This window comes from Verticillium nonalfalfae (genome assembly GCF_003724135.2).
Source record: "Verticillium nonalfalfae strain VnAa140/NRRL 66861 chromosome Unknown scaffold_82, whole genome shotgun sequence".
In the NCBI taxonomy this organism is placed as follows: Eukaryota; Fungi; Ascomycota; class Sordariomycetes; order Glomerellales; family Plectosphaerellaceae; genus Verticillium; species Verticillium nonalfalfae.
Window position 1 is genome coordinate 109,527 of NW_021167307.1, and position 27,727 is coordinate 137,253.

The 27,727-nt window shown below is 49.2% G+C and overlaps 10 protein-coding genes across 10 annotated transcripts; 4 read left to right on the plus strand and 6 right to left on the minus strand.

Annotated features, from left to right (window-relative positions):
• Positions 1–1,364: 1,364 nt before the first annotated feature.
• On the plus strand, positions 1,365–1,653 carry CSE4 (centromeric DNA-binding histone H3-like protein cse4; the record flags this gene model as incomplete). The annotated part of the gene is made up of 2 exons (XM_028642948.1): positions 1,365–1,437; positions 1,496–1,653. 2 exons carry the CDS (start codon positions 1,365–1,367, stop codon positions 1,651–1,653), a joined length of 231 nt encoding a protein of 76 aa, XP_028493410.1.
• Positions 1,654–3,094: 1,441 nt separating this feature from the next.
• On the minus strand, positions 3,095–5,121 carry D7B24_008866 (uncharacterized protein; the record flags this gene model as incomplete). Its single annotated transcript, XM_028642949.1, has 4 exons — positions 3,095–3,520; positions 3,576–3,837; positions 3,911–4,985; positions 5,046–5,121. 4 exons carry the CDS (start codon positions 5,119–5,121, stop codon positions 3,095–3,097), a joined length of 1,839 nt encoding a protein of 612 aa, XP_028493411.1.
• A 914-nt stretch (positions 5,122–6,035) lies between these two features.
• Positions 6,036–9,559, plus strand: D7B24_008867 (uncharacterized protein; the record flags this gene model as incomplete). Its single annotated transcript, XM_028642950.1, has 13 exons — positions 6,036–6,077; positions 6,145–6,187; positions 6,269–6,326; positions 6,477–6,487; positions 6,603–6,735; positions 6,797–6,929; positions 7,054–7,721; positions 7,992–8,277; positions 8,812–8,818; positions 8,886–8,915; positions 8,961–9,070; positions 9,377–9,411; positions 9,475–9,559. 13 exons carry the CDS (start codon positions 6,036–6,038, stop codon positions 9,557–9,559), a joined length of 1,641 nt encoding a protein of 546 aa, XP_028493412.1.
• A 225-nt stretch (positions 9,560–9,784) lies between these two features.
• On the minus strand, positions 9,785–11,088 carry MSW1 (Tryptophan--tRNA ligase, mitochondrial; the record flags this gene model as incomplete). Its single annotated transcript, XM_028642951.1, has 4 exons — positions 9,785–10,242; positions 10,301–10,535; positions 10,589–10,669; positions 10,732–11,088. The coding sequence occupies 4 exons, from the start codon at positions 11,086–11,088 to the stop codon at positions 9,785–9,787; spliced, it is 1,131 nt and encodes a 376-aa protein (XP_028493413.1).
• A 657-nt stretch (positions 11,089–11,745) lies between these two features.
• On the minus strand, positions 11,746–12,598 carry RSM10 (mitochondrial 37S ribosomal protein rsm10; the record flags this gene model as incomplete). The annotated part of the gene is made up of 3 exons (XM_028642952.1): positions 11,746–11,900; positions 11,958–12,471; positions 12,548–12,598. 3 exons carry the CDS (start codon positions 12,596–12,598, stop codon positions 11,746–11,748), a joined length of 720 nt encoding a protein of 239 aa, XP_028493414.1.
• Positions 12,599–13,055: 457 nt separating this feature from the next.
• Positions 13,056–13,867, minus strand: D7B24_008870 (uncharacterized protein; the record flags this gene model as incomplete). Its single annotated transcript, XM_028642953.1, has 2 exons — positions 13,056–13,436; positions 13,655–13,867. The coding sequence occupies 2 exons, from the start codon at positions 13,865–13,867 to the stop codon at positions 13,056–13,058; spliced, it is 594 nt and encodes a 197-aa protein (XP_028493415.1).
• Positions 13,868–14,600: 733 nt separating this feature from the next.
• Positions 14,601–15,655, plus strand: D7B24_008871 (uncharacterized protein; the record flags this gene model as incomplete). The annotated part of the gene is made up of 4 exons (XM_028642954.1): positions 14,601–14,670; positions 14,752–14,765; positions 14,816–14,869; positions 14,930–15,655. 4 exons carry the CDS (start codon positions 14,601–14,603, stop codon positions 15,653–15,655), a joined length of 864 nt encoding a protein of 287 aa, XP_028493416.1.
• Positions 15,656–15,933: 278 nt separating this feature from the next.
• Positions 15,934–18,822, minus strand: D7B24_008872 (uncharacterized protein; the record flags this gene model as incomplete). The annotated part of the gene is made up of 10 exons (XM_028642955.1): positions 15,934–16,012; positions 16,073–16,326; positions 16,391–16,547; positions 16,615–16,900; positions 16,955–17,094; positions 17,164–17,273; positions 17,327–17,428; positions 17,493–17,624; positions 17,677–18,687; positions 18,772–18,822. 10 exons carry the CDS (start codon positions 18,820–18,822, stop codon positions 15,934–15,936), a joined length of 2,322 nt encoding a protein of 773 aa, XP_028493417.1.
• Positions 18,823–21,645: 2,823 nt separating this feature from the next.
• On the plus strand, positions 21,646–22,808 carry D7B24_008873 (uncharacterized protein; the record flags this gene model as incomplete). Its single annotated transcript, XM_028642956.1, has 8 exons — positions 21,646–21,783; positions 21,841–21,962; positions 22,046–22,076; positions 22,126–22,143; positions 22,211–22,283; positions 22,341–22,420; positions 22,476–22,590; positions 22,663–22,808. The coding sequence occupies 8 exons, from the start codon at positions 21,646–21,648 to the stop codon at positions 22,806–22,808; spliced, it is 723 nt and encodes a 240-aa protein (XP_028493418.1).
• Positions 22,809–24,139: 1,331 nt separating this feature from the next.
• On the minus strand, positions 24,140–25,905 carry D7B24_008874 (uncharacterized protein; the record flags this gene model as incomplete). Its single annotated transcript, XM_028642957.1, has 2 exons — positions 24,140–24,244; positions 24,562–25,905. 2 exons carry the CDS (start codon positions 25,903–25,905, stop codon positions 24,140–24,142), a joined length of 1,449 nt encoding a protein of 482 aa, XP_028493419.1.
• Positions 25,906–27,727: the final 1,822 nt, after the last annotated feature.

The following is a 27,727-nucleotide window of genomic DNA, read 5'->3' on the forward strand; positions in this document are numbered from 1 at the left end:
CCGGGCATAGCGCTGGAGGAAGTAGACGTGAAACAGAAGATCCAAGGAAAATGGCCCGAAGTATAGAAATGTCGTCAATAGTCGCCAGTACTGATTGCACGAACAGATGAATTAGCTTGATGACCAGTATCGATTGCTCAGGAAAATGCCCCCACCTGCGATTTGACAAATACTGCGCGAAAACTGTAAAATAGTTGGAAAGGTGTTGCCATCTGACACTGCACGAGAGCACTGGTCAACAGTGTGGCAGTAGTCCACCACCTAGTGCATATCGGCATTTCCCAGAACCATGTTTCAAGTGGAAGTCTTCCACCATCTCCCATCATTTGGTCCATCTCTTATAATTTATTCCGGCACTGCTGCAGCCCTGCGAGAATCAGCGGTCATTGCCCAGGCTGGCTTGCGATGAATGCACGATAGCTTCCCGCAGAGACGTGACAGTATATGGACGAAGGAACAATCGTATGGATCGCAGAAGGTTGAAATGCTGGAATGCACCCCAGAAACCAAGGTCTTCGTCGGTTGTGGCGCAATGAGACTGGGCATAGATCGGTGTAATGGTGAGGTGGCCGCTTCAGCATCCGGGAGGGCGCACCTGCAATGCTGCTTGGTGTTCTTGATAAAGCCAGAATCATGACGGAAGGTGACAGATAACACATTGGGCCCCGCCACAATTTGGCGCCATCAGGTCGCGCCTCGGGAGATGGGTAAGGATACTTGACTTGCACGTACTTGCATATCACTTGAACCTCATGGTTCAGGACATGCATGCAATTATGGGACATTACTGCCCCGGAACCCTTAGTTAGGGGACGCGCTCAGATTATGTGTCCGTGCGCGGCATCACGCGCCGCGTTGTTCTACTTCATGTTCCTCGTTGAAAATCCGCGTGGCTGGTACCCAGCCAACACATATTGCCCAGCGCGCTAATTGTACTTCGAGGGCCTCAGGAATTCTATAGACGAGTTGATAACATCCCCAGATCCTCTACCCCCCATTCAGACTGTCATTTGCTGTCACCACTTGAAGCGACGAGTACCATACGAAGCTGCAATCATTACTTTACCACGAACGGCGTGCTAGACAGACCCGTCTCAGATACGCGCTCCGAACAGGCTTGCCTCTGGCTGGAACGGACCTGTGTCGCGTCGCGTCTTGTCGCGCCTCGGCATCGCAACGATACAATCCTCACCACCCCCTCCCCCCCCCCCCCCCCCCAAAAACCGAAGAAGAAAAGCATCTCGCTTGGCCGGAATTTGTAGCAATCAACTGCGGACGACATCACTATCTTGTCTTCTTCACGCTTCGACCTCCCCGAAAACCCACCTGCCTTCACGCCGAGACATCAGCACTTTTCTAGAACCATGCCACCACGCTCAGGTACCAGCAGAAAGTCCGACGCCAGTACGCGAAAGTCTCGACCCAACGATGTGCAACGTCAGTGGGACCGATTTCATGAGGTGTTCGCCTCCAAGCTAATCTGACATGAATCCAGCTGGTGACCCTGTTCCGCAACGTGCGAAACGAAGATATCGTCCTGGTACGGTAGCGCTCCGCGAAATCCGGAAGTATCAAAGTAGCACCGATTTGTTATTGCGAAAGCTTCCATTTGCCCGACTGGTGGGTGCATTCTGGCCCATGGAGACAGGATAGACTTATGCTGATCGCATTGACAGGTCAGAGAGATCGCGATGTCGTGTCGACCACGTGATGAGGAGATGCGCTGGCAGTCGCAAGCAATTTTGGCACTCCAGGAGGCTGCGGAGGCTTTCATGGTGCATCTCTTTGAAGACACCAATCTCTGTGCAATACATGCCAAACGAGTAACCATCATGCAAAAGGACATTCAGTTGGCACGAAGGATACGAGGAGCATGAGCTTGCTTGGGACGAGGTGATATGACGGATCCTGGGTTGTGGGCTGAGGAGAGGAATCTGATGAGAAGGGAACGCTATGTTCTCATTTACATATACCCTGGGTTTGTTCCGTGGGAGGCGACATTGCAAGTGCCAGCGAGAGAACGACTGGCCTGGGAACGTTCAGTTCGGTCATTGTCCTTGAGTGTCCCCCTTCCCACTAGGCGTTCCGGAGAGTAAGGTCAGGTCTGTAGCTAGGGCAAGGTATTACTACCTGATTTCATTTACAAGGTCGATGTTCGTTTTCCTAGTGCAACGATGAAATCAACTGACACACGTGAAGCTAGCGGAGAATAGGTATGTAAGTGGTGATTGCTCATGTTGCGACAGGATTGGTGATCTAGCGCGGTTTCATTTTTGGGGTGCCGTACCCGTAACTTGACTAGCGCTTGGCCAACCCGTACTACGTCACCATAGGTCTCATTCCACAGTCAACGAGTACATGATAAAAGGTGCTGGCACTACCTCCACTCTGGCACCCATTCTGTAGTATCAACCAAATCTGCCTCTCAAACCGTCACACAGACCGGCTTCTTTAATCATGCACCGCTTTCCCGTCACGCCCTTCAGGTGGCGCCTACCACTACAAGCTGGCACAGGCTTGGGCTTAGCCTATACTCTGCAATGTCGACGTGCATTCAGGCTCGATTCACAGAACAAGCTTGCGACTAGTTCGAGCAATAAGCGGACACCGCTTTCACATTCGACTCGGGTAACACTGAATGCCGACTTCGTGAGGGATTGTTCCCGGGGTAGCATGGCAGGTATGAGCTGAAGTGGCATCGAACAGAGCGTGGCAGGAATTGGCACGGAAGGCGATCTAACCTGGGCAGGTTTCGGCGCCGGTCTGGTCTTAGGGTTCTTTTCCCAGGCTATAGTCTTCATATCTGGCCTAGCCATGCTCACATTGCACGTAAGTTTATCGTGGGAGAGGAAGAGAATCCCGATGTCATGCACTCGATTAAAACAAAGCACTGTAGGTCGTACACCGATGGGGGGTTGATATCCCCGAGCTGCTCGGGCTGAGGCAGCGGCTGAGCCGGGCCATACTAAACCAGCCGTTCAACAATGCAGTATTCCGGTTGTCATTCGCTGCTACATTTACACTAGCGGCGTTTGCGCGGTTCTGATGGGAATGCTCCATGGTGCTTTAGTAAGCTATACACAGCTTGCCAATTTCAAATGGGCTGTGTTTCTCTAGTCAGCCATGCAAGGGTTAAGGCGTCGTCTTTGAAAGCATCCTTTGTCTTGTTGAAAATGTCCGTGTTATGGGCATTAAGCCACTCTTTCTCTGCCGTGGTCAAAATGTTGATGTCGATAAGGTTCTTGCAGTAAGGAGCCATCGTGACGTGTTCGAATCCGAGGTAAGGCTTGTCACCGAAGGAGTGCTGTGTCTGGACCTCCTTGACGATAGCGAGGTTCTCGATACGGATGCCGAATGCACCGTCTTCGTAGAAACCTGGTTCGATGGAGACAACGTTTCCAGAAGCGAGTGATACCTCTGCGAACTGGACCCTGGTACCGATTCCAATTGGACCCTCATGCACATTCAGGTACGACCCAACACCGTGCCCAGTTCCGTGCCTGTAGTCTAGACCTTCCCGCTGAGAAAAGAGTACTTGTCAGCACAATTTTCTTCATGTCGAGGTTGAAGCTTACCCATAAGTGCTGCCGCGCCAGGCAGTCCAGTGCAAACCCTGTCGTCCCCTTTGGGAATATTGCGCTATCCAGTGCAATGTTACCCTTCAATACAAGCGTATAAGCCAGCTTCTCGGCTGCTGTGGGACAGCCGAAGTGAACAGTACGAGTCACATCGGTTGTCCCATCGAGATACTGAGCCCCCGAGTCGCAGAGGTAGATTGCTTCAGGGTCGATGGCTGGGCATGAGCCACGCTCGGGTTTGTAGTGAATTACAGCAGCGCTTTTGTGAAGAGTCAGTATAAACCACAATGAATATCTAAAACGGGGCGCAGAACGCAGGTTGGGAAACGTACTTGGCGCCTGTGGATGAGATGGTGTCAAATGACAATCCGACATAGTTCTCTTGCTTCTGCCGGAGCTCTTCGAGTTTGTCTGCCGCCTCCACCTCATCCAGCACGGTTCTCTTGGCCACCAACTGGTCTTCGAGCCAGGCGAAGTATTCAATGAGCGCAATGCCATCTCTGATGTGGCAAGCCCTCATGCCTGCCAATTCAGCTTCGTTTTTCACGGCCTTTGCATCTCCGATGAAACTGCGCACCTCCTCAACGAGGTCATCGCCGCCAAGTGCCCGCTTCAAAGCCCAGGACGCCTTGCTCGAGAGAAGAGTTCGCTTTTCTCTACCCTGCACACCTTTCGAGGACGTCAAGGCTTTGACGTCATCGAAAATACAAGAATAGGGCTTGGTTACAATACCATTCTTTCTCAGGTATTCAAGGCTGTCGGGATGGAGTTTGGTGTCGTCAACAAATAGTGTGGCAGTGTCGAGAGTAATGACAGCGTAAGAGAAGAAGACGGGATTGTAGGGAATGTCGCTGCCGCGCAGGTTCAAGAGCCAGGCAATCTCATCCAGCATAGACACTACCATGCCGAGTGAATTCTTCTTCACAAGTTCTTGACGCAAATCTCTCAGCTTTGTCTCAACGTTCTTCCCCGAGAACGCCGTGTCTAGGATCACCACAGGATTCCTCGGGCGGTCAGGGCGATCCTTTCCCCAGACTGCGTCAACAAGGTTGCGTTCTAGGGCAACCAGCTCACTGCCACCGAACTTTTGGATCTTTACTGCCAGCTTCTTGGCTGCGGCTGCGGCAATGAGTTCTGGATCCACAGCAACTGTTTTCCCGCCGGCGGATTGTTCTGCGGACCAATCTTGCCATGTAGGGACATCCTGGAGACCCTGCTTGAGCAATAGCCAGTTGTGGTCAAGCTGCTTCGAGGCTTGGTTGAAATATCTGCCATCAGTAGCAAGAGCGGCCTTGTCAAGTGTAATCACTGCACAGCCGGCAGAGCCGCTAAAGCCGCTGATGAACTCCCGTCGCGCATCACAGGCCGCTATGTACTCCGAAGAATGGCTATCTTCCGAGGGAACAACTAAGATATTCACATAAGACCATGTGCCAAGGACGAGGGATCGGACCGGCCAAGACTTACCATACACGTCGATTGAATGTGCTCTCATGAGCTCCCTCAGTTTCGAAAGACGACCAGACGTATCGACTTTCTCCATGATTGGCACTGAGGTCAGGGATCGAGAATGGCGTTTGAGGGTTTCGTGAGTAAATACTGGAATTGGAAAGGAGGAACACTGTGAAGTGGCGAGAGCAGTCCCAGAAACCAAGATGAATGAGCCACGAGATGCCCGGCGCAGCGTATAGCTCTGCAAAGCCTTCCCTAACATGTGATAGTGATAGATGAATTGCCCCCTGTCAAGAGGGAACCCAGACTCAGTGATACTGGGTTGTTCGCAGATAGTGAGATGATCTTGTCTTGTGAGGGGGTACGGACTACGCACCGCTAATTACCTAAGGCACCTACCTAGGTAGGTTAGGTAGGTTGCCCGTGGTTTCGGATCATTCCAGGCAACAAACGCCTTCATGCATACACGCGTTCAGAGATATACCCACAAAGTCAATGAACCCTTGGCATCCACTATGGGACAAATCTCGACCCCACTGACATGCTTCAGCTGCCGCCTCCCAGACAGACAGTAAGGTGCCCAATGTATCCAAACCTCTTCGCTCGACGTTGTACTGTATTCCCCCGACACACGGACGGAAGCAGAAATCTGAGGAGGCAAGACAAGATAGACTAAGCCCCAGGATCTACGTCCACACATCGAACCCCCGCCGTGAGCAGGAGGGCACTCATGCACATACAAAGCTAGCCTGATCCCCGCCGCTGAAATCACGTTTACTTTGCTAGACAGCCGGTGTGCACCGACTATCGTCTCGAATTTGCAGCCAGACCCTTACGTTACATTATTTGATCACGGTAGTGAGCGATAGGCCCGACCTTAAGCTTGCATTTTTGCTCTCGGCTCATCCGTCACCTACCGAATGGCGGAAGGGAAGAGTGGCCATACCCTACTACTCCGTGCTTAGGAGATCATTGCTTTAATCACTGACGTTTGGGGTCATCACCATGGGAGAGTCATTATCACCATCTCTACAGGATGTCGAGGCAGTGAGTACGCGAGGCAGCTACCTTTGCACACATGCGATCCAGGTCGACGATCTAATACAACATCTAGCTTGTTTTCGCTCTGTATGAGCCGTCCAGTTCCCACAACGTAGGTCATATACAAGAACAACTTCATCGGCTGCAAAAATCATCAGCAGGCTGGCGAATCGCTCGCGATCTTCTTGGACATGCAGACGACAAGATCAAGTTCTTCGGGGCCTTGACCATCATGGTCAAACTCAACACTGAGAGGTGCGTGTCCTCGACGATGGTCTGCGAGCAACAATGATTCCGAAAAACCGCACTAACGCTCTCATAGTGCAAGTCTCTCCGATGTTGATGCATTAGAGCTCCTTCAAAATATGATACGGTGGCTGCATGCGTCACTGACAGATGGGTCAGGGACAATGGTTGTGAGGAAGCTAACATCAGCCCTGGTGGCGTTCTTCATACACTTTCCCAACCTTTGGCCCGACTGCATACGATCATTGTGTGTTTCAATGTCTTCATCGTCACCTTGGCCGGTAGATATCACTGCTGTGCCTCCCGAGATGTCGACGATCCTCTGGGACGTCGACTCACGAAAGCTGCAGACCGTTCTCTGGTTCGCTGGGTCGTTGGTTGAAGAAGCAGGTAAAATTGACGCCAATGCTAGCAAACAGTGAGTTCCAAAAACGCACGCAAAGTGCGACTCAAACTGACCCACTGGTTGTCATACGTAGCTTGGGCATATACGAAGCCATTGCCAGCAATATTTCTGATGTTGTTGCACTCATGAGCCACTGTTTTTCAGCTGGGTTCTCACAAACCAGTGAGGACCGCAGTCTCCAAGGAGACTGCATTAAGACCTTACAGGTATGCCGAATGGAAACATCTTTCTTAGCTACGTCTGTGATTTATGGTATCAGCAATTCGCGGTACCGCAACTTACTCTGTTTTATGCAATCGCGTCACGATGCTGACTTCGGTGTCATCATAGTCTTGGATTCTCTTTTCTCAGCGGCTAGCTGCGCGAGGTGACGAGACGATTCCGTTGCTTCGTTCTCTGATCCCCCCCGTCCTGTCAGCCCTATCGATTGCCGATCTATTCGAAGCCGCCGCTGAGCTTCTCTCCGATACCCTATTGAACTACTCTGGATTTCTTCTTGAGGCCCACTACGAGGCCCTCTTCTCGCTTCTCCTAGAAGACTCAGCGCGAGGCCGCTACCAGCGACTCGTTGATGGAGACTTCGACTTTGAGTCTGTCCAATTTGGGCAGTTGATGCTAGCCTTGGGCGACTCCAAGGTCCAACTGCTTATTGAGAACACAGGCGACCGCAGCCAAGACTTTCTCACGAGGCTTCGTGGGTTGCTCCACGCGCAGGGCTATCCAATCAGCGACGATAGGATATTTGTTCCTGCACTGGAGTTTTGGTCTACCTTTGTAGAGACTCTTGTCGATTGCATGTGCTCCGATGATCATCAGGCTCAGCCCTGGGTGTCTGCAGCATCGTCACATGTTGTGGAGCTTGTCTCGGGCATCTGGCGCAAGGTGATCTTCCCGCCTGCACAGGACTTTGCGGAGTGGGACTCATCCGACCGCATAGCTTTTGGTGATGCGAGGAAAGATGTCGCAGATCTCTTACAGTCATCGTTTACTATCATAGGGTCCCGTCTTGTGTCTTCTTTTGCGGACTTGGTGCTTTCAAGCCTGGCATCTGGACATTGGTTGGAACTGGAAGCGGCAGCTTACTGCCTCGGGGCACTCGCAGACTGCGTGGCTGGTGACATATGTGATGAATCGTTACGTACGGTTTTTTCATCGCCACTTTTTCACACACTCCAGCAAACAGATAGCAGGCTGCCACCCCGCACGCGTCAGACCTGTATATTGCTTCTTGAACGATACGCAGAATTCTTCGAGCGTGAGACCGCGAGCCTACCAGCTGCCCTGACGCTCCTGTTCTCTGTCTTGCCAGACGCTGCGCTTGCCGGGCCTGCTGCCAAGTCCATCCAACGCCTCTGCTCTTCGTCGCAGCAAAGTCTAGCCAGTGAATCAGGTGCTTTCCTGGATCAGTACAGCATGTTATCGACACGCCAGCAGATTGACTGTGCCGCGAGCGAAAGGGTTCTCGGCGCCATTGCTTCTGTTGTCTATGCCATACCAGATGATCAAGAACGACTCCGCGACCTCGATACCCTGTTGAGCTTCGTACGGCAAGATGTCAGCGACAGTTTGCGGGCCACATCGTCGCCTAGATTCGAGCACTCTCACCGGTGTCTTGTGGAACACGACGTTTCGAATGTCGCGGAGCACCTAGCGCTCAAATCCTTGAGGTGCCTCGTCAGTATCGGGAAGGGCTTCAAAGCACCTGTAGAGGCCCCTATTGATATTGAAACAGATAGACTGCAAGTCCATGCTTATGCTGGCCATCGGGAATTATTACTGGAGATTCAGTCTGGTATCATCACTATGATCCAGCGACTGCAGCAATCGTTTCCTGACAATGCCGAAGTTGTCGAGACTATCTGTACCATTTTCAGGACAGGTTTTTCGGAATCGGAGGCTGGACCTTTCGTGTTCCCACCAGATGTCGTAGCTACTTACCTGCTTCAACAAGGTCCACCGACGCCTCGACTGGGCCTTTTCGTGAGCGCGGCTTGCTCGTTCATTAGTTCACTTGGCAAGTCGCCCGATGGCGGACTCAATCTTATTCGCTCCAATCTGTTTTCTTGGGTTACGAGACTCTTACAACAGCTTCCAGGTGAGCTTCCAGCTGCATCGCACCAATTTCCGAACCTCATCAGTACCATCTTGCTGACCAGTCACAGAACCTGACAGCGATACCGAACTAGCTCAGAGTGCGATTGAATTCGTGACAAGACTAACTGCAAAGTGCCCTGCAGTCTTCCTTGATCCCGGGCTCTCGGGCTCGGCGGAGTTCTTCTACCTCTTTGCACTCCGAGTCCTTGATGGCAGGGAGCCTTTGCCTAAGGCTGCCGCTGCTGACTTTTGGGTACGTAACGATGACGATTATCGAGACTTGATGAAGCTCCAATACTAAGACACAAGTCAGGCGTCTTTTTTTTCACTAAGAAACGAAAATTACCTCGTACAGAGAGCTGCTGAAACAGCGACTGGACAACTCGGCCCTCTCCTAGCTCGGTCGCTCATCAAGAATATTGGCGGAGGGGGTGCCAGAAGTGAGCTCGATAAATTGAGCGAGCCCCTCAAGAAAATGATAAGCCAGCACTCTAAATCACGCTCATGGCTTGGGGATGCCTTGCGAGATGAGCACTGTGTAGGCTACCAAGTGACACAGCAGGATCGAGAGGCGTTTCTGAAGAAAGTAATTAGGTACGTGCTGGTCGTTGTGATATACCACGCCTTGCATTGCAAGCTAACAACGATTTTGACCAGCCTCCGAGGCTCAAGGGCGACAAACCAAGTAGTGCGTGAGTTCTGGCTTGCTGCCAGGGGTTCCAAGTTCGCCTACGCGTCGTAAAGTCAGATCAAAGAGAACGGAGTTCCGGTCATCGTCTGATCACACCCATTTTGGTACAGGGTCGAAGAGTCACTGAATTGTGATCAGTCCCGCGACGACGGATCCGAATCCATTGCTATTTTTCGTTGTGCATTCTTACAGTGTTGATACAGCTATCTTGGTGATGGTATTTGCAAGTTGATGTAGCAGTTGAGTGTGATGTGTATCGTGCACTCAGTATGACCTTCAGAGACCAGTGGCTTCTCTTACAATAGCCATTGTCTCTGCCGCATTTTCCCTAGCTTTCCGCGCACCTTCCGCCTCCACAAAGTCGAGGTACTTACCTTCATCGGCCGAAAGGAGGTCAATGTATCGCTCTCTGATGCCATTGAGACCCAGCACCACGCTCTCTGAGACCTTTTCCTTTAGTTTTCTAAGGTTATACCCTGAAAGGCTGTCGGCCAGTTGTGCGGGTTCTCTACCGCTTTCATCAAAGATGGACAGTATCTCCAAGAGATTTGATACTCCAGGTCTGTTGACTGGGTCGTAAGAGACCGAGTTATCGCAGTCTGTTAACGCCGACATGAGTTTCTGGTTGATCTCATCAGGACTGTCCGTGATCAAGATCCGAGACCTTGCGTCAGTCGACGATTTGGACATCTTCTTGTGAGGTTGCTGGAGGGACATAACGCGACGTGCCCTTGCTGTGACTTGGTTAGTTTGAAGATACTTTTACAAACTCGTCGGCTTGCGGCATCTTACAAGTCAACGTTTGGGGGACAACGAGGTGTTGTCCGTAGGCATTGTTGAAAACATTGGCACACTCGCGGGCAAACTCAAGATGCTGCCGCTGGTCGTCTCCCACAGGGACATGGGTGGCTCTGTGTACCAGCACGTCGGCTGCCTGCAGGACAGGATAGGAAAAGAGGCCCAGTTTTAAAGCCGCCTTGACTCCGTCATCTTGAAGCGAGGTGTCCGCTGTGAGCGACAACTTACTCTATTCCGCTCTTTGTCAGACGAGATCTGCAGATAGAGCAAATCGGAACGTACCTTCCACTGCGTCATCCGCGAGAGTGAGCCCATTGACGCTGTGCAGCTCAAGATCCACATGAGCTCGGAGTGTGCGGCAACCTATGATATGAAAAGTCAGGCATGAAAGGCCTCTCATGTGCGTGACTGGGCATTCGACTTACGGACGATTGATTGAAAAGAACAGATCGCTGTGGGTCAAGCCCCGCGGCTATCAAGGCGGCCATCGTCTCGCGTTTACTACGCCGAAGCTGATGTGCCTGTTGGGGTACTGTGATGGCGTGAAGGTCGACAACACTGAAAAACCGTTTGCATGCTTCCGAAGGCTCGTTCTGTAACTTAATCCACTGGCGAATGGCGCCAGCAAAATTACCGAGGTGCGGTGTGCCTGTGGGTTGAATTCCGGAGAAAATGACACGAGCTGGACGCTGGACGCCTGTAGTATACACCGCCCGATGACAGACCGTAGACGATGGTCGTAAGCGTAATCGCGTCGGCGTGGCCCACAAGAAGCGGCCCATGACGCTGGTGGTTGGATGTCAGCAAGGAATGTCTACAGCTGTGCCAGCGATTCCAAAGTCAACTGTGACTGCATGGGCCAATGTGTTAGCCTGAAGGGAAAAGCTGGCTACGATACAAACACACCAAACTTCTATCACGACACAATATTCTAAGGTACCTATGTAACTCACCTGACGAGTACCACAAGTCAAACTCTTTATTGGGATGAGGCTCTTTTATTAGAATGCCTTTTCGGGAGAAACTCCACGCTTACATAATGAATTCAATATTGATAATACGATCTTCCGAGTGAATTTTACAGACCAAACGAATTTGTATGTAAAACCTAGAAACACTGGCTGCCCCATGATCAGACAAGCTTCTCTTGGTCTTTGTCCAGCTCCGAACCCCAGAAACTAAGTTGATTGACCTCCCTCAGGTCGCAATCTATCGAGTATGATGTTTTCGTTGCGGACTAAGCCTCTCGGTTCCTCACAATATGCCCGGACACCCTGGCGTCGCCGCATCGGCTGCATGAGCGACTCGATGGGTCTGGCAGGAGACGTTGACGTCGCTTGGCAGCTTCGTATGCCCTCTACTCTAACACAATTTGATGTACATGCAGGATATCCGAGAGGTGCAAGCCCGTTGCCGTCCCTCTGCGATATAGTCACTGCTTAATCCTGCCTTGTAGCTGTGAATTTCCGACTAGCGAGTATCTCCTCCACCTTTTTCATTGTTCCCATTGTCTTGTGCTGCGCAAGATGTTCCCATTTCGAACCAATGCTCTGCGACACACCATCAGTGACTTCTGCCATTGACTTTCCGAGACCTAGAATCATGCTTAGCCTTTGACCAGAGGATAGCTTGTGGTGGCGAAGGCACTTACCCGTTGGGCTAAACTCCCAAACGTTGGCCTTCATGCCAATTCCGTAGTAAGCATGCTTCTGCAGAAAGGCCAGCCAGAGCTGTACGGATTCCGGGTTTCCATCCCGGATCTGGATCAAGCGCCGAAGTGTTATCCTCTCGAAATTCTCCTGCGACTTCTTGAAGATGAAACTACTCCTCGGGACAGTCCAACGTTCCGTTATACGAGGCAGCGGAACGGGGCCGAAGGCAGGCAAATCAAGGTAGTACGCCGCTCGCAAGGCGAAGTCGCAAAAAAACTCGAGGTTACGAATGCTGTAAGATCGTAGTTGCAGGTCGCATGATGGGATACCGAAATGGGCTTCGCGGCGTAAAGGCTTCAAGTACAAGGCTTGAACGCTCCTCGGAAATCGTACGTTTCCATCTGATTTTCTGGCATCAATCGTTTCCAAGGACGATTGATATACAACGGGTGTGGTTTCGCGCGGTATCTGCACGCTCATTTGTCGAATATGGGGAGTGTTGCGAGTGGCGATCTGTGACCCAAAGAAAGATGGCAGTATCAGCCCCAACCACAATATCAAAGCCATGCTAGAGTGACTGCGAACTTACAAAACGACGGGAGAGGCCTGTCACCGACCGTAGCAAGTTTGAGTGGCTCATGGTCGCGCGGAGTCTGCGTGTCACGGCGAAACAACAAGGTCCAAAATTCGACTTCGCCAGCCTAATGAATGGTCGGTTCTCTTGCAGATGGTCCCGTCGAACGATTAGCTAAGCATGGATGCTGCTGGGGTTTTGCGACTCCCGGACATCTGCCTATATGAAGTTGCTGCCAATATGAATCTAGGCCCTAGTAGTTGAGGTGCAGGGCCTACATTTTAGGGTAGTGGTTTTGTAACGGCAGCCAAATGTGTTATTTGACCAGGAGGTTCAAGCGCGTCCTCCAAGCTACAACGGTCCTCCATGTGTCTGAGCTTCTCACATGGGTTGCCTCGCCCAGCACACACCATGATCGCATGGTGGCTCGCAGGCGCCCCGAGAAGGAATGGCCTACATGCATAATCAACATCATACGGAAAGAACTTGAATGAAAATTTGATTCATGAAGCAATTGGGTATCTTAGTTGCGCCGGCGTCTTTGTGAGACGAATCTTTTGTAGGAAGCCTTTTTCCCACTAGCCTTGCGGCCCTGTATATCATTAAATTTGGCCTTGAACTTCCCGGAAGCCTTTTCGGCAGCCAGTAACTCGTCAACCAGGGTCATCTTCCTCTCTTTCCGGTTCAACCGAGAACTGTAAAAATCAGTTGGACCCTCTACTATGCGCCCGACATGCGCGTAGCGTGGCATCTTGGCTTTCAGCGATTCCTTCTTATAATGCCGTGAGGGATCCAATGCTGTTCCGCGCATCTGCAGAAGTTGCACGTCTCTCTTGAATTCCTTATCATTCGGATCAGTCTTCGGTAGGCCGAACCACCCTTGGCCAGCGTCGTCCAACTTATTCTGTGAGCGGTTGTTAGTCCAAATCCAAAGAGTATGTGCGAGTTTGCGGATATAAAAAGACTATTGGTATCAGAGTAACTATGAAAAATGTAAAGATCATAAGGGCGTGGCAGAGTAATCCAAGACGGACACACTGCCACATCAATGGTGTAAAGCATGGGTAGCTTATCATCACACATAAATAAATCGCGAAGCAGAAGACAAGGTTGGTAACATACCTTGGGGATTGTCTGGTGGGCATCTCGGACCGCTAACCTCTGTTGAGGAGGCCGTGCGATGCCACCTTTTGCGCCCACAACGAAAGACGGGCTGTCAAGCTTCAGAGTGGGCTGTCCAACATCGGTCGTGATATCGTGATACGGCGTCGCTGCCAAGCGATCCTCAGCTTCAGTCAATAGCCGATGAATGCGCTCGTCCGAGAGCCCTGCCATAGCGTATAACGGCAAGCGTTTGGTTTACAGCAAGATGGAAACGGAAATTAAGCCACGACGAGATCGAAGCTTGGTGGAAGGAGAGGATGAAAAGTGTGTCTGATGCAAAATTGAAAAAGATTCGGCGAAGATCTTGGACATGGGCAAGTGGAACCACATAACGCGGTTCTAATCCGAAATAACGCTAGCCTTATATGGCACACGTAACAAGGATAAGTCAGCTGGTATGGATCATACAGTGCGTGTAAACCACTGGTGCCTTATGGCATGTTGTGTTGTCCCTGGGTCCTAGGTAGTTGCACACTGTAAATTGCATTGGTGTTAGAGGGGAGTTGGGCATCCACTCCCAGCCACCACCATCATCCTGTCCAACGTCGTCTGTAGGTTCATCTCCAAAACAGATCCCAGCGAAGTGCGTGTTGTTCAACAAGCTGAACAGGACCAAGTAACCTTGAATTGCAAGGATAGGTCATCATACTGCCGCAACCGCTCGGAAAAGGTATTGTTAACACGACTACCCCGCTTCTGGCATGCTGGCTACACTAAGCCTAACCTCAATCTCGCGACTGACGCGCTCTAGTGACGACTGGAAAATATCCACCTCCAGCCGCATCCATCATTTCTGAGGCCTCGATATCTCACTTTCCCCGAAAACATTGAGAACAGAGAAATCTATCGAATTACCTGCTTGCTACGCGCCAACGTTGTTGTACTCGTAATCCGAAAGCACAAGATGGACCCACAGAACCAACAAGGTCGCCCGCAGCAACCTGTTTACGACACCAGTCATGGCGGTCACTACGGTAAAGCCCCCTCTGACGCTGCCGCAACGTCCTGCCTATCCTCCTTCTTCCACAGATTGCTGACCTACTGTCACTTATTAGGAGCCAGCGCTACGGTACGGCCACCTTCGTTACCCTGTAGAGTGTTATTCTCACAATCATTTAGCTCTCAGCTCAAGGGTTTGCACCTGCCGAGCTGTACACGGGTCCTTGGGCCAATGTAGGTGAAGAGTCTCCAATGCTGCCGATAAACGAGCTTACATGGTACTCCCTCGTCTAGGTTCATCAAGGTCTGACAGGCCAATATAAGGATATATTGACTACATACTGGCAACAAACGATCAATCACCTTGAAAGTGACACTCACGACTACAAGCTCCATCAGCTACCCTTGGCCCGGATCAAGAAGGTGATGAAGGCTGATCCAGATGTGAAGATGATCTCAGCGGAGGCTCCAATCCTGTTCGCCAAGGGCTGCGACATTTTCATCACCGAGCTGACCATGCGAGCATGGATTCATGCGGAAGAAAACAAGCGTCGGACGTTGCAGAGGTCTGATATTGCGTCTGCTCTTGCCAAGTCGGATATGTTTGACTTTCTCATCGATATTGTTCCAAGGGAGGAGGCTTCTGCGCAGGCCAAACGAACCGCAGGTCAAAATGCGGCTGCACAACAGGGCGTGCATCAAGCACCACCGGCTCAGCTCCCTGGCCAGCATGTACCCCAGGCTCCAAACCATGCCTCGTCTTCGCACCAAATGGCCCCTTCGGACTATGGCCTCGGAGCTCATGCGATCGCTCCCGAGCAAGATTTTAGGCAGCCACCGAACATGTACCCCGGCTCGGTTCAGGCCAACCCATCAGCCCCCTACGGCCAGGCTCAACCACCCATGTACGGTGAGATTGAGGGCATGTACGGCTATGGAACTATGCAAGCCCAACAGGCAAGTCAATCGGAGGCTACCCTGCCGCTGATTCGTTTCAACTCGCAACAAGTGACTAATTAGAGTCATAGGCACCCATGTCATCGGAGGAGTTCGAATGAGCCAGGTCGGCCACAAACATGATACGTATGTTGTATAGCGTGGGGCCGGCTTATACTGTAGGCCTCGCCATCACAAGGTTTATGAAATGACTGTCGAAAGCAAGGTTTGTCGTACGTGGCGTCCGGCGTTGAGACTTTCAGCGCCTGGGCAGTCCTCTGCCTTCAGCCGTGAAGGGCTCGGTTTCTTTTCTTTCCCCTTTTGTATTTCGGAGTCTCCCAACGTTAACCCCTCTGCTGGACTTATTTCATCATGCCAAAACGAGAGGAGAAATTGGACAGGGGAGCGGTGCGCGTTAGTGGCGCTGCCTGTGTTGTAAGTCTAATACTTTGGTTAGCTTGATGTGCCATCGTAGTTTGCCTGGCGTCCAAATCAACATACTTCTCTAAAAGCATAGGGCCGTTCAGGGCGTCCACTCTTCCGAATTTCTTGTTGCGGATAGAGATATCGAAGAACTCGTCGTGGTTGTCCGATTGCAGCAGGTTGACAGTCTGCTGAAGCTCATCCAAATTTTCACGAAGCATAGCTCCATTTTCAAGGCTGTCCACAAACTCTGTGAGATAATGCACGTCGATGGCTAATGCCGAGACGGCATGGGTGTTGATGTGTTTGACCTCCGAAGAGAGCGGGAGAGCCTTGTGGCAAAGGGTTAGTTGAGAAATGACCAATAGCACAATTTTTATGGTCTTGTGTGCTTACCAAAATTTTGTTCGCGGCGTGACTCAGTGCATCAAAATAGATGAGTTCCTTGATCTCCCGTGGGAGGCCAAGGAGAGTTGAGTTCATTATGTTGGAAAGGTAGCGTATTAATGTTTGCATATAATTGCTTGGGTCTGTTGGCGCCGTGGAGGTCATCCTGTTCGCAAAGTTTCGTCAGATTCAGACCAGCAAATCGACAGAAGATTGAAGAGAGATTTGCGAACCAGTCGTATTCGGCCGTATCGACCAAGTCGTCGATCTTGGAGTTAACGAGTTCAAATATGCGCTTCTCCGCCGTCTTCTTGTTGTTCCGAAACTGCTCGGTCGCGCCCAGCGTCACAGGACCTCCCGCAGAGGTTGATGACCGCGCTCGTATCAGGAGCTGTTCCAATTCTTGGCAAGCAGCCTCAAAATGTTCCAGGTTGATAAGAATTTGGACGATCTGGCCAAGATACTGAGAGCTCAGACGCTCTACCAAGGATTTGCAGACCTTATCGGTCAATAACTCGTCTAGAGACTGCAAATGATGTCAGCAAACGACTAATTTCAAGTGGAGAGGCCAACGTGCTTTTCTGAGTGTCTCGTCAATAATGTTAGAGTGCTGGAAGTGGTCATCCGAGAAGAAGTAGAATTGGTTCAAAAAGTTTCTAATGTCGATGCAGCACAGCGGATACATCTGGGAGAAGGGAAGCACACAGGGGAAACTGGTGTAACAGATCAGTCAGTACAACTAACGATGCCCGTGGCTCCTGACTTAGTTTGCAGATGCTCACCTGAGGTCTTCCGGTGACTTGTCCTGCGAAAACCAGCTAACGTTAACGACTTTCTCGTACTCTTCACGGCTGTTGATAGCCATGGGCATGTAGTCGTCGGTAGAGACAATCTTCCTCCATTAGCAGAGCTCCCACCTCTGTACAAGAACTGAAGAATGTGTACCTCCTGAAAGTCCTCACTGAAGCGACGCTTTAAAAGCTCCGCATACTTATCGAACAGGGTCAACAGAAATGCATCCAGTGCTGTCACGGAGTAACCCCAGCCCTAGACGCAAGCGTGTGTGAGCAGAGCAGGAATAGAGACGTGCGGTCAGCAGAGACAATCCTACCTCCATGGTCTGGATGAAGAGAGCCATAACACCTTTAATTTTTAAAAGGACTTCGGCATTGCTGACTTCGTCTAGTGCTGTCGATGTCAACCCAATCGCAGTATGGCACATGGAGTCCCAAAGCTCGTCGACCTGGAGGGGGCGTTAGCATCCGCGCAAGCAGGCGCCTTGTGGTTTGTCTTACATCAGCGATTGATCGCAAATTAGGTGTTCTTCGCATGGTCGCCTTCTCGACTATGGCAAACCCCGCAACTCCTTCGAGTAAGCTGCTTAGTGAGTTCTCGTCTTCGGCTGTCAGTCCTACAGTACCTGGCAGCAACAAGTCCTTTTGCTGCCGCCGTGTGGCAGAATATTCAGCGCGGAATCTATCCCTCTGTCCAAGTGCGTCGTGAATATGCAGGCATTCGAAAAGAGGGGTGAAGTCAACTTGAAGCTCCTCGTTATCTAACTCGTCAAACTCCTCACTTTCGTCATACGCCAGCTCAATGGATGAGTTGAGTTTGAATCGATTCAAATAAGAGTCGCTTTCGATTCTCTCTCGCTGCCTGGCCCGTCGAAGTTCCGTATGATAGAAGGCCACTTCGCCGAGAAATTGAGACGTCTCACGAATACGGAATAGCCAGGTGTTGAGGTCCGTCATGACGGCTTCAGATATCGACTTCTGCGATTGTGGGATGGATTTTTGAATGACATCAGCCAACTTGTGCTGCGTGGCGTATTTATTTTGTATGATTGGCACAAGGTGCTCGTTCTGCAAGTCCTCTAGGGATTTCAGGGCTGCATAGTATTTCTTCTTGCGAATCAGCTCGTGTGCATTATTCACGGCGTAAAGTATCCTCAAAGAGTCCTGTAGCGCGTTGGAGGCATCGGCGATGTTTTGTCGGACAGCTCTCGTATTGACAAGTCCCCGTTTTTGGTCTGCCAACTTCTCTGTGCTTGACTGGATGGACTCGTTAAGCTCAAGAATTTCTGCAGTCAAAGTCACAGTCCCTTCGCGAATCTGCTGCAGCTGAGTGACTGAGCCAAGAAACTCCTCGTGCTTGGTGAGACCGATTCTTTCAATATCTGCTTCTCTGCCTTCGGAATATTGTGAGAGTGTTTGCAATAGTGCAGGGGTGCGGCCTGAGCTGGATGCGTCCTTCAACACAGGAATGAGTTGATCCAAGAAGTCGGCATTGGAAGAGAGGACGATGATCTGAGACGAACGAAAATGGTGAGCTATGATCTGCGTTGAAAGTTCCGACGGGAATGATCTGCATGACCGGCTTAGTTGGCTCACCTCTTGAACTGCGATGCCGTAGTCATCGTAGTTCTGGACACGCCGAGGCATGTTGGAGTGCACCAATGTCGCGATGCCGTTCGGTTTGGTACGGCTACCTGCACATCTCAGCAATAACTTCGAGTTGGCACAGCCGAAGCGTTCAATGGTTGAACTCGTGCTTGAATTGCAGGGACGATGGGGGTGCGACTTCTGAATCAAGATGCCTCAGTACGGTACCTAGGTAGGAAGGTAATTCATCAGATGGACAATTAGCATACGGCGACAGTACACGAAGCACCCACCCACCTATCCCCCAGTGACCACCCGCATGAGCTTCTTGAGCCGCGAAGTGGTCCGTGCAACTACACCTCCCACTCCGGGTCAACCTGTGGAATGGCACGAGGCAGTTGCCTTTGCTGCATAGGTAGATTGAGGGCAGCTCGTGATTCACACGCACTTATCCTAACCATGGCAACGTGTATGTTATTTTTCTGCCGCATGATCCAAAATCATCCAGAGTAAGAGGATGATGATATTAGATAGCGCAACTGCATGGGCATTTGTCGTCGGTCTTTAATGCACGTACTACACTCCGTGTCTTCTGGTTTACCCCTTGTTCCGATATCCAGACCATCAGTCAAGCTTGTTTACATCTAAAATACTACAACACGCATATCCACACCTGTCGTTTTAATGCGATCCGGTGTGCCAACGGCCGGACACTGAAAAACCTCACTGCCGTGGAAGGACCCGATGCCTGTTACGTTCTGATGCTTTCTTGGCCACCCGATGGTGTGTGAGGCGACGTGGCTTCCTCGGGTCAGATACTTCTTCGACCAATTGAACCTCGGGTTTCCAATGAGGCTAGGGAACTTGCCGTGTGAAAAAGGTTGCTCTTTCCCTCTTCTCGTTCGCGACTCCCTTTGCCGGTATTTCGTTCCCCTCAGAATAAGACAACCCACCCTTGGGTGCCCAGGCTGTTTCGGTAGCAGACTGCTGAGGCATACGTGCAGCGCAGATATTAGCAGGAACGACTTCCTCCCGCCTTCCATAAGACATGGACGGCATGAATCTGATATGAGTCACCCAGGAAGCCATAAACACACACAGGGCTTCTCGGTGGGAACTCTTCACACTGTCCCAGAAGCCAGGAGTCATATACCCCGCGTGTGGCATACAACTCTCTACTGTTGATGGTTTCAATTCTCTCAGTAGAGCCCACGCAGATCGAATTTATATCTTCAGATCGTCTCCGTCACCGGATGATACCACAACACCAGTCTTCGCTTGCCCTAGACCCAATCCGAGGGCAACTTCCGCAGAGATCAACGACCCAACTCAACAGTTGACCAGATCATCGCACAGTTTCCTCTGCGACCATAATCCTACACAAACACGCGCAATGGTACTAACCCACGATGTCAGCGGTTTCGACCCATCATCGCCTCATTCGTCATGTGGCGGAGCGGAATCGTTCAAAGGTACACCTGATACAAGGCTCACATCATTCTCACCAGACGAAAAACCGTCTAAGACATCATGTGTCACTGAACTAACCGGGAAACCTTGGGCTGGCACGAACATAACCCAGTTTCCCGTTGACATTATAAGCAAGACGCCATCTATCGGCGACAAAGATCCTTTTGTGACGGTGTATTCCACAGCCCGTACCACCTCGCTGCTGTCTCCTACTGCCTCTGCCTTCCATCCAATCTCAGCTCATTCGGAGCTTTCAGAGGATCTTGCCAATACGTTGTCTATCAATAGGGGATCGAACGCATCAAACTTGGCGTCTCACGAAAGCAGTACTTCGCAGTTTGTTCAGATCATGTCTCCGGGCCATGCCCTGCGTCTTGGAGACATCTTCAATTATCTCGAGGTGATAGAATCCATACTAACGCCATTGTGGGTCGAAACTGACAGCAAGTAGAGACTTGAAGGGCTAGGCATTCTGGACCTAGAGTCACACCATATTGCGTGTAGGGGTGGGAGAGCGTACGTACGGCTCCAGAGCACGAGCAGTGCCACTGTTGTCCACGACAACATCCATCGTGCTCGGTTCGTCTGTGAAGCCTTACGCATTGACGGTGATCAGTGGCTCAGGGTAGGATATATTGTGCTCGGGAAGCTAATCGTGAAGCTGACCAGAATGCACAGCACACCGCTGTAACTTCGCCAACCTTACAGGTTTCGATATTAGCGTTCTCGCCCGTGCCAGGTGCACTCGATATTGTTCATACCCAAGGCGTCATTTTAAAACTGCTTCAATCTCGAGGCGAGGTTGTTGGGTACCAGTCGCCTCAACGGAGTTCTGGGCTCATAGTCTACGCAGCGTTTGCAGAGTATGCCAGTCCAGCCGATGCCTATTCCGCTGTGGCAGCATACAACGGCTGTTTGTTTGAGGTATCCAGTGACTTGACTGTAAACAACGAAGTGCGAATTTGATTTCTAATGTGTGTACAGGACATTATAATCCACTTGTCCACTCTCCAGGGACAAGATATACCCCCGCCAAGCGCGATCCAAGACAGCACATCAGTTCTCTCTCCAGTTGTTGGGCGAAGACTTGGTCAGTCCATGCAAGAGTTGACTCTAGGCAAACATGTGCCTGCGACACAGTTGGTGCGATCTCCAGCGGTGCCTCCGACCGGTCCAAGTCAGCAATATGCTCCTAGGAGACTGCAGGTCCAGCAACCATACGCCATGTGGCCAATAATATGTCACGCTCCGTTCCAGTCCAATATGACGGCTTATCGTCTGGATAATGGTCACCAGAATGCGATCCCGTCGTCCACCCCATCTGTCAATTACCAGTTCATGGCAACGCTGGCTACAGGAAATAGCAATGCTCAGGTAGTCCCCATTCCAGATGATTTTTGTCAGCCACGCACGATGCCAGCTTACCCCAGGCCTGATGTCCGCCGCCAACATGCATCACGAGTCAACCGGATGTCTCTATATGGTGTGGCCAGTCACCACAACCATGTGGACGTTGGCAGCATCCGCGAGGGTACAGATGTCCGAACCACCGTGCGTGTAGCCTCTCACGGAGTGCGTACATCTTCATACTGCTGAATTCCTTGACAGATCATGCTCCGCAACATACCGAATAAGGTTGATCAGGCAATGCTGAAGCGTATCGTGGACGACTCCAGTTGGGGCAAGTACGACTTCATGTACCTCCGGATTGACTTTGCCAACGACTGCAAGTAAGTCAGAGGCGCCAATTACCAATTTCTGTGTCCCCAACTTCCTTTGTGCCCGTTGGGCTGATGAAATTTTGTGGTCACAGCGTGGGCTATGCATTCATCAATTTTGTTGACGTAAGTCTTCTTTCGAGCAATCCACGATGCCAAAGCTAACCACTACCAGCCACTGGACATCATTGACGTAGGTCGACAGGGCGAGAGCCCTGGCAAGCCTCCGTGCCCCCACTTCTTCCCTAACCCCAGTATAGTTTGTCAACGCGCGCGGCAACCAGCGGTGGAACTGTTTCAAAAGTGACAAAGTAGCCGAGATCTCATATGCCAGTAGGATGCCTTCTACTCCGGGTTTCCGCAATTTGTTAAGCTAACATGCTGCGCTAGCAATTCAAGGCAAGGATTGCCTGGTGCAGAAATTCCGCAATAGCTCTGTGATGTTGGAGGCAGCGCATTACCGGCCCAAGGTGAATCGGGCTCGGAGAACAAATAGGCCTTCGCCGCTAACAAAGACACCCTCAGCTATTCTACACCTCCAATGGTCCTGTTCCGAAACTTGCGGGCCAAGAAGAGCCTTTTCCCCAGCCTGACAATCAGTCCAAGATGAAGCGAAGTTGCGAAAACGCAGAACACGTTGGTAGGTATTCCGTCACTCTTGATGTTGTAAGTGGCAGGCCTGAATGCTAATATGAGCTTTCTTCGTTGATAGGTCTCTTCACGCCCAACGCTGGCCAACACTTCCGTGATGAGCAGCGCCGAAGACGCTCACAATACGACCGCGGCACAAGACTTGCAGCACTGGAGGAGCATGAATTCGAGACAGCCAACGAACCATACATGCATTACTCCCGCTGAAAGCGACGCACAAAGGCTGGCAGTGGTGCCTGGCTCAACGCCGATGGAGTATAGTCCGGTCAGATGATTGAATGTTGGAGGATCCAGTGTCTCTTTGTTCTTCTCTTTTACTTGTAGACGTAAGATTGCGTCTGATGTGATTGTTTTGGGGTTGCTTGTTATGTAGAGAGCCCAGCAAAGTTTGAGCGGGTCTCATGTCTAATATTCATACGTAGCTGATGAAAAGTCATGTCGACTTTTCTGTACAGGCTGATGGACGTGGAAACATATCTCATAAATCATGAAAGTGAAGCGTGTACGGTGTGCTGACGCCATAGCCGCGGTATTTAACAGACTATGTGAACAGCCTTCACGAGGGGAGATGTTCAGGAAGTGCAGGCAGCGGTTTGCGAAAACCAGCACCCAGATCGTGCGTGTTTGCCAACCTATCCAAGGGGCTGGGTGGTATTCGGGAGCCATCTTCGCTCGATGGGTCCGAGCCAATTCCGTCGGATTGAGAGTCCTGTGCGTCTGAAGATGACGGAGTCAGAACTTGTTCGGAAGAATGTGGATTGAACGATCGGCCAATGTGGCGATCACTTGTTGTAGGTGGCGTCGCCGATGTGCTAGGAGAGATGGGAACATCCTCGCTTTGGCGAGTGACCCAGGAGTCATCCTCGCTGGGAGAAATGGGTGAGGTAGCAAGTCGAGCACAGCCTGGCCGAGGCCCTGATGTACGCCGTGCATCAGGAAGGCTGCCTTCGTGGCTGTGCTGATGGACTCGGATGAAGGGATCCGTGCCGTAGATTTGGCCTTGTTGCTGGGTATCGCCCTCATGGTCATATTCCACAATTGAGGTGGAAAGATGGCTGTTGTGTGATCGACCCAACCCAGAGGAATGCAGGGCTCGGGGGAGCCTATATTGATATTGCCGGCTTGAACGAAATGACATGTCCATCTGGTTTGGTGAAATCGAGACTGTCGCTCGCGAGAAGATTACCATTACCAAGCACGATAGTAGCAGTATCGCCTGTAGGATGGCCATCCTCTTCTGAAATACCACTTCGTCAGCAAGGACATTCAGTCGCGAGCCTAGCGCGACGAGCTCCCTTTGCGATTGGTCCCGCTGGTTCTCTAAGGCCATGATGGTGGACTGCCAAATCTGATCGTATTGTTGGCGAACATGACGAAGCTCGGATAAGACTGTGTGGTTGAGGCTGTCAATTAGCAAGTCGACCTTGGCTAGTTGTCTGCGTTCTGAGGCCCGCTGAGATTGTTGTAGAAAGCGTGACTGCTCCTCCAAGTACTCGAGAGATAGCGTGACATTTGACTCTAGCAACTGCAAGCGTTTGCTAACCGCCTTGTGGAAGCTCTCTTGGACCGTTGGTGAAGCTGGCGGGACTGAGGTGGAAGTGCCGTTCTTGGAGCGCGCCGGCGCTTGTGCAACCGGCGATGGTCTCTTTGGGGACCCCGAAGCAATGCGTGATGCATTTTGAGACGAAATGTGTGGTACTGACGTCGGCCTTGGTGTCGCTACTGTCACAGGGATGGTTGATGGTGAATCGGTAGAGGTTATTCCAGTGACCGACTCGGACGGGTCATCACCCCTATCCAGCGGACCAGTCCAGCGTTCTTTCAACCGTTGAGAATGTGGCAAAGCATCGGGGTGGGTAGCAGCGTAGACGTCGGCCTTTTGACTTTCGGTTTTGTGTGGCAACGTGTCCACGGTCGAACGCGGGTTCGATGCAGCCTCTTCTGGAACAGCAGTGCTTACGGGACATGTAAGAACCAGAGGATTCTCCTGGATAAGGGAGGCCTGTAGCGGTGAAGATGGCACAGAGTAAACCACATCACTCCAGATTTTTTGTTCTTGGCGAGTAACTTCATCTGCCTCATTATTGTCAGGTGTTGGGACGGTCTGTGCCTGATCAATGTCCGCGTCTTGCGTGAGGTCCAGGACTGCATCCACATGTTCTTCTTCAGCGTCGTCTTCATCGGGGGGTGCCTCGGTATCTTTCCAGGAGTCGAGCATGCGTGTGCCGTGAACTCGGAGTAGAGATACGGGGCAGTAATACTCATTTCCGTAGTGAGTAAGAAATTCGATGCGAACGTATTTAGCCCAGATTAAAGGGTTCTCGACGAGGAAAGGCTGGATATCTCTGGAGTTCTTGGCCTCAAATATGCCCAAGTCCTTCCATTTGTCGACTTTCACGGGATACCGGTCGCTGACGCTGACCTTGAAGTGACGGATCATACTGGAGAAGAATTCGAAGTTTGCAAGTACCACAGTATCAATGAGAATGTCGTCTGTGAGCTCGACGATGGCAAATTTGTTGACCGCGGCGCATTCGAGTAGCATATAGGAGTCCTTGTTCTCGACCAATATCGCCTTCGCGTTCTTCGCTCCGGCATTGGTCTTGAGGACAGTAGCGCCAGCATCGAATGATGAGTATGAAAATCGTTCCTTGCATGTCTTCCCTGCATCCTTACTGCGGTAATACTGTGCCTTGCCATCGTCATATAGAACAGGTTCCGATGGTTGCTCATTTTCGCCCGCGCCAGCAAGCGATTGCCGCGATGGGGCTGCAATACTGCTGAGCTCTTCTGATACTGCTTCAACCTTAAGTGCTATATCACTTTCTTCTCTGGAGTCATGTCCCTGAGGGGGTGGCAGAGCCTTCTCGGAGTCCGGGTTGGTATCTTGAGAATCACGTGCAGCTTCACGTGCCTTGAGATCCTTCCAGTCTTCGAAAGACATAAATGTTGTGGCTTCCGTATGGGCATCCACAGTGTTTGTGGTCTCGACTGAGATAGTAGGAGTCTGGTCGTCATTCTCCTTGCGATCTACTGGTCTTGTATCCAGGAACGAGAGGTCGTGTGCTATGTGTTCTGCCGTTTGATCGCCATCTTTGGGTACGATTGAGTCAGCTTGTTCCCAACGAACTCTATGACACTGATCAAACAAGGTGTCGGTCACGTAATTGATGTGCCGGGCGTGACATGTCGAAGGCGGCTCGTTCGCAGATGGGATCGGTGTATCGGATTCGCATGATCCAGCTGGAATAGTGGCCAGCATCAGCCAGGCCAGTACGGCCCAGCCTTGTGCATGCCAAAACATGGCCCCTCCGCTGAGCCGCGTTGAATGATCGCGTTTTCGTGGAACGTGGGAGATGCCTCATATTCGGCACCGACGTTAACGACAATGTAGCATGGCGGATAATAGTCAATAGTGACCACGACAGAGTGAAAGGAGCCTGTATGACGTGGGTCCTAGTATACTAGGCATGTTTCAAATCCGGACTTGGCTTTTAGAATAATCGATATAGGAGTGAATAAGTATAGAATGAATATCCTTAAGAAAGATAGCTAATAATATATACTTATATAGATAATACTTTCTAATAATTTATATAAGTTATTAAACTAATAAAGGAGGATTACCTAATAGAGTAGTTACTAGATAGGATTTATAACTCTTATAAAGTATAGCTATTATCTAAGATAAAGTCCTAGAGCCCTAGACCTATATAACTAGGCAGATCTCTATAGAGTATTATAATTAGGAGGCTTAGGGAGTTACTTAATTATAAAGTATTATATTCCTACTATAATAAATATTATAAAAGACTTATATTAATATTAATTATAAGGAGCTTATAAGGGTATTATACTCTATATTAGACCTTACTTAGGGGCACGTATAGAGTATTATAAATAGTTAAGCTATCTCTTATTATCTATATCTAAGCTAACACCCTTATACGCAGAGTAGAGTACCTCGGACCTAGGACTCTAGCGAAGTCTAGGTCTACTAGGAGGCCTAGGCTAGAGATACCTTCTATAAGGGTGCCCCTAATACTACTGCCTCCTCGAGGTACTATATCTTTATAGCTATTAATATAAACTATATAATTAATTTATTCTTATTATTCTTCTAATTCTTTATAGATTATCTATTAATAATAGATTCTATATTAATATATAATCTTTATAATATTAAATATTATCTATTATTCTTCTTATTTTATTTAATTATTTTAATTTAATATTTATATTATTAATTTTATATATATTTTATTAGTTTTATATAGGTTTTACTAATTTAATATAATATATATTATAATCGAGTAGGCTATATAGTTAAGTAGGCTACCTACCTTGACTTTTTTCGACTTTTTTAATTAATAATATAATAATAAAATATTAGATTATATTAAAATTTACTTATTACTATTATCTAACTCTAATATAATTAATTAATAAGTTCTCATATTATAATTAATCTTTCTATAAATACTATAGCTTTATTTCTTTAATATAATATAGGTTACTATATTTAGGTTTTAATATATTTCTTTTATTATCTACGTATTTACTTCTCTTTAGAAGTTTTAGTCTTATTTATTAATTTATAATATACTCCTTCTAAGTCTAAGTTATACTTTTTTTATTCTATAATATTAATATAATATTATATTTTTATTATAAAGATATTTAACCTCTTAGCTTATAAAGGTATAATTATATATAATTATTTATACTTTTTTCGTAAATTAATTAATAATATTAAGAGTTAATATTAAAGAGCTTTTTTAATAATAAGAGATTCGATTTTTAATAAATTTAGATTATAAATTAACTTTTTAAATAATTATAAATATTAAATTTATTTAAAGTTATATTATATTATAAAATAATAATAAAAGTATTAATATTAATAAAATAATATTTAGCTTTAATAGAATTAATTAAATATTAAAAAATATAAATCTAAACTTTTAAAAACCTCTTTATATTTTATTAAATTATTAAAAGTTAATATATAATTAAAAATATAAATATAAAGTCTTCTTTATTAATATATAATATATTAACTTTAATCTTCTCTTTAATTTATTAATTATATACTTTCTTTAATAATTTAAAATAATTAATATTAA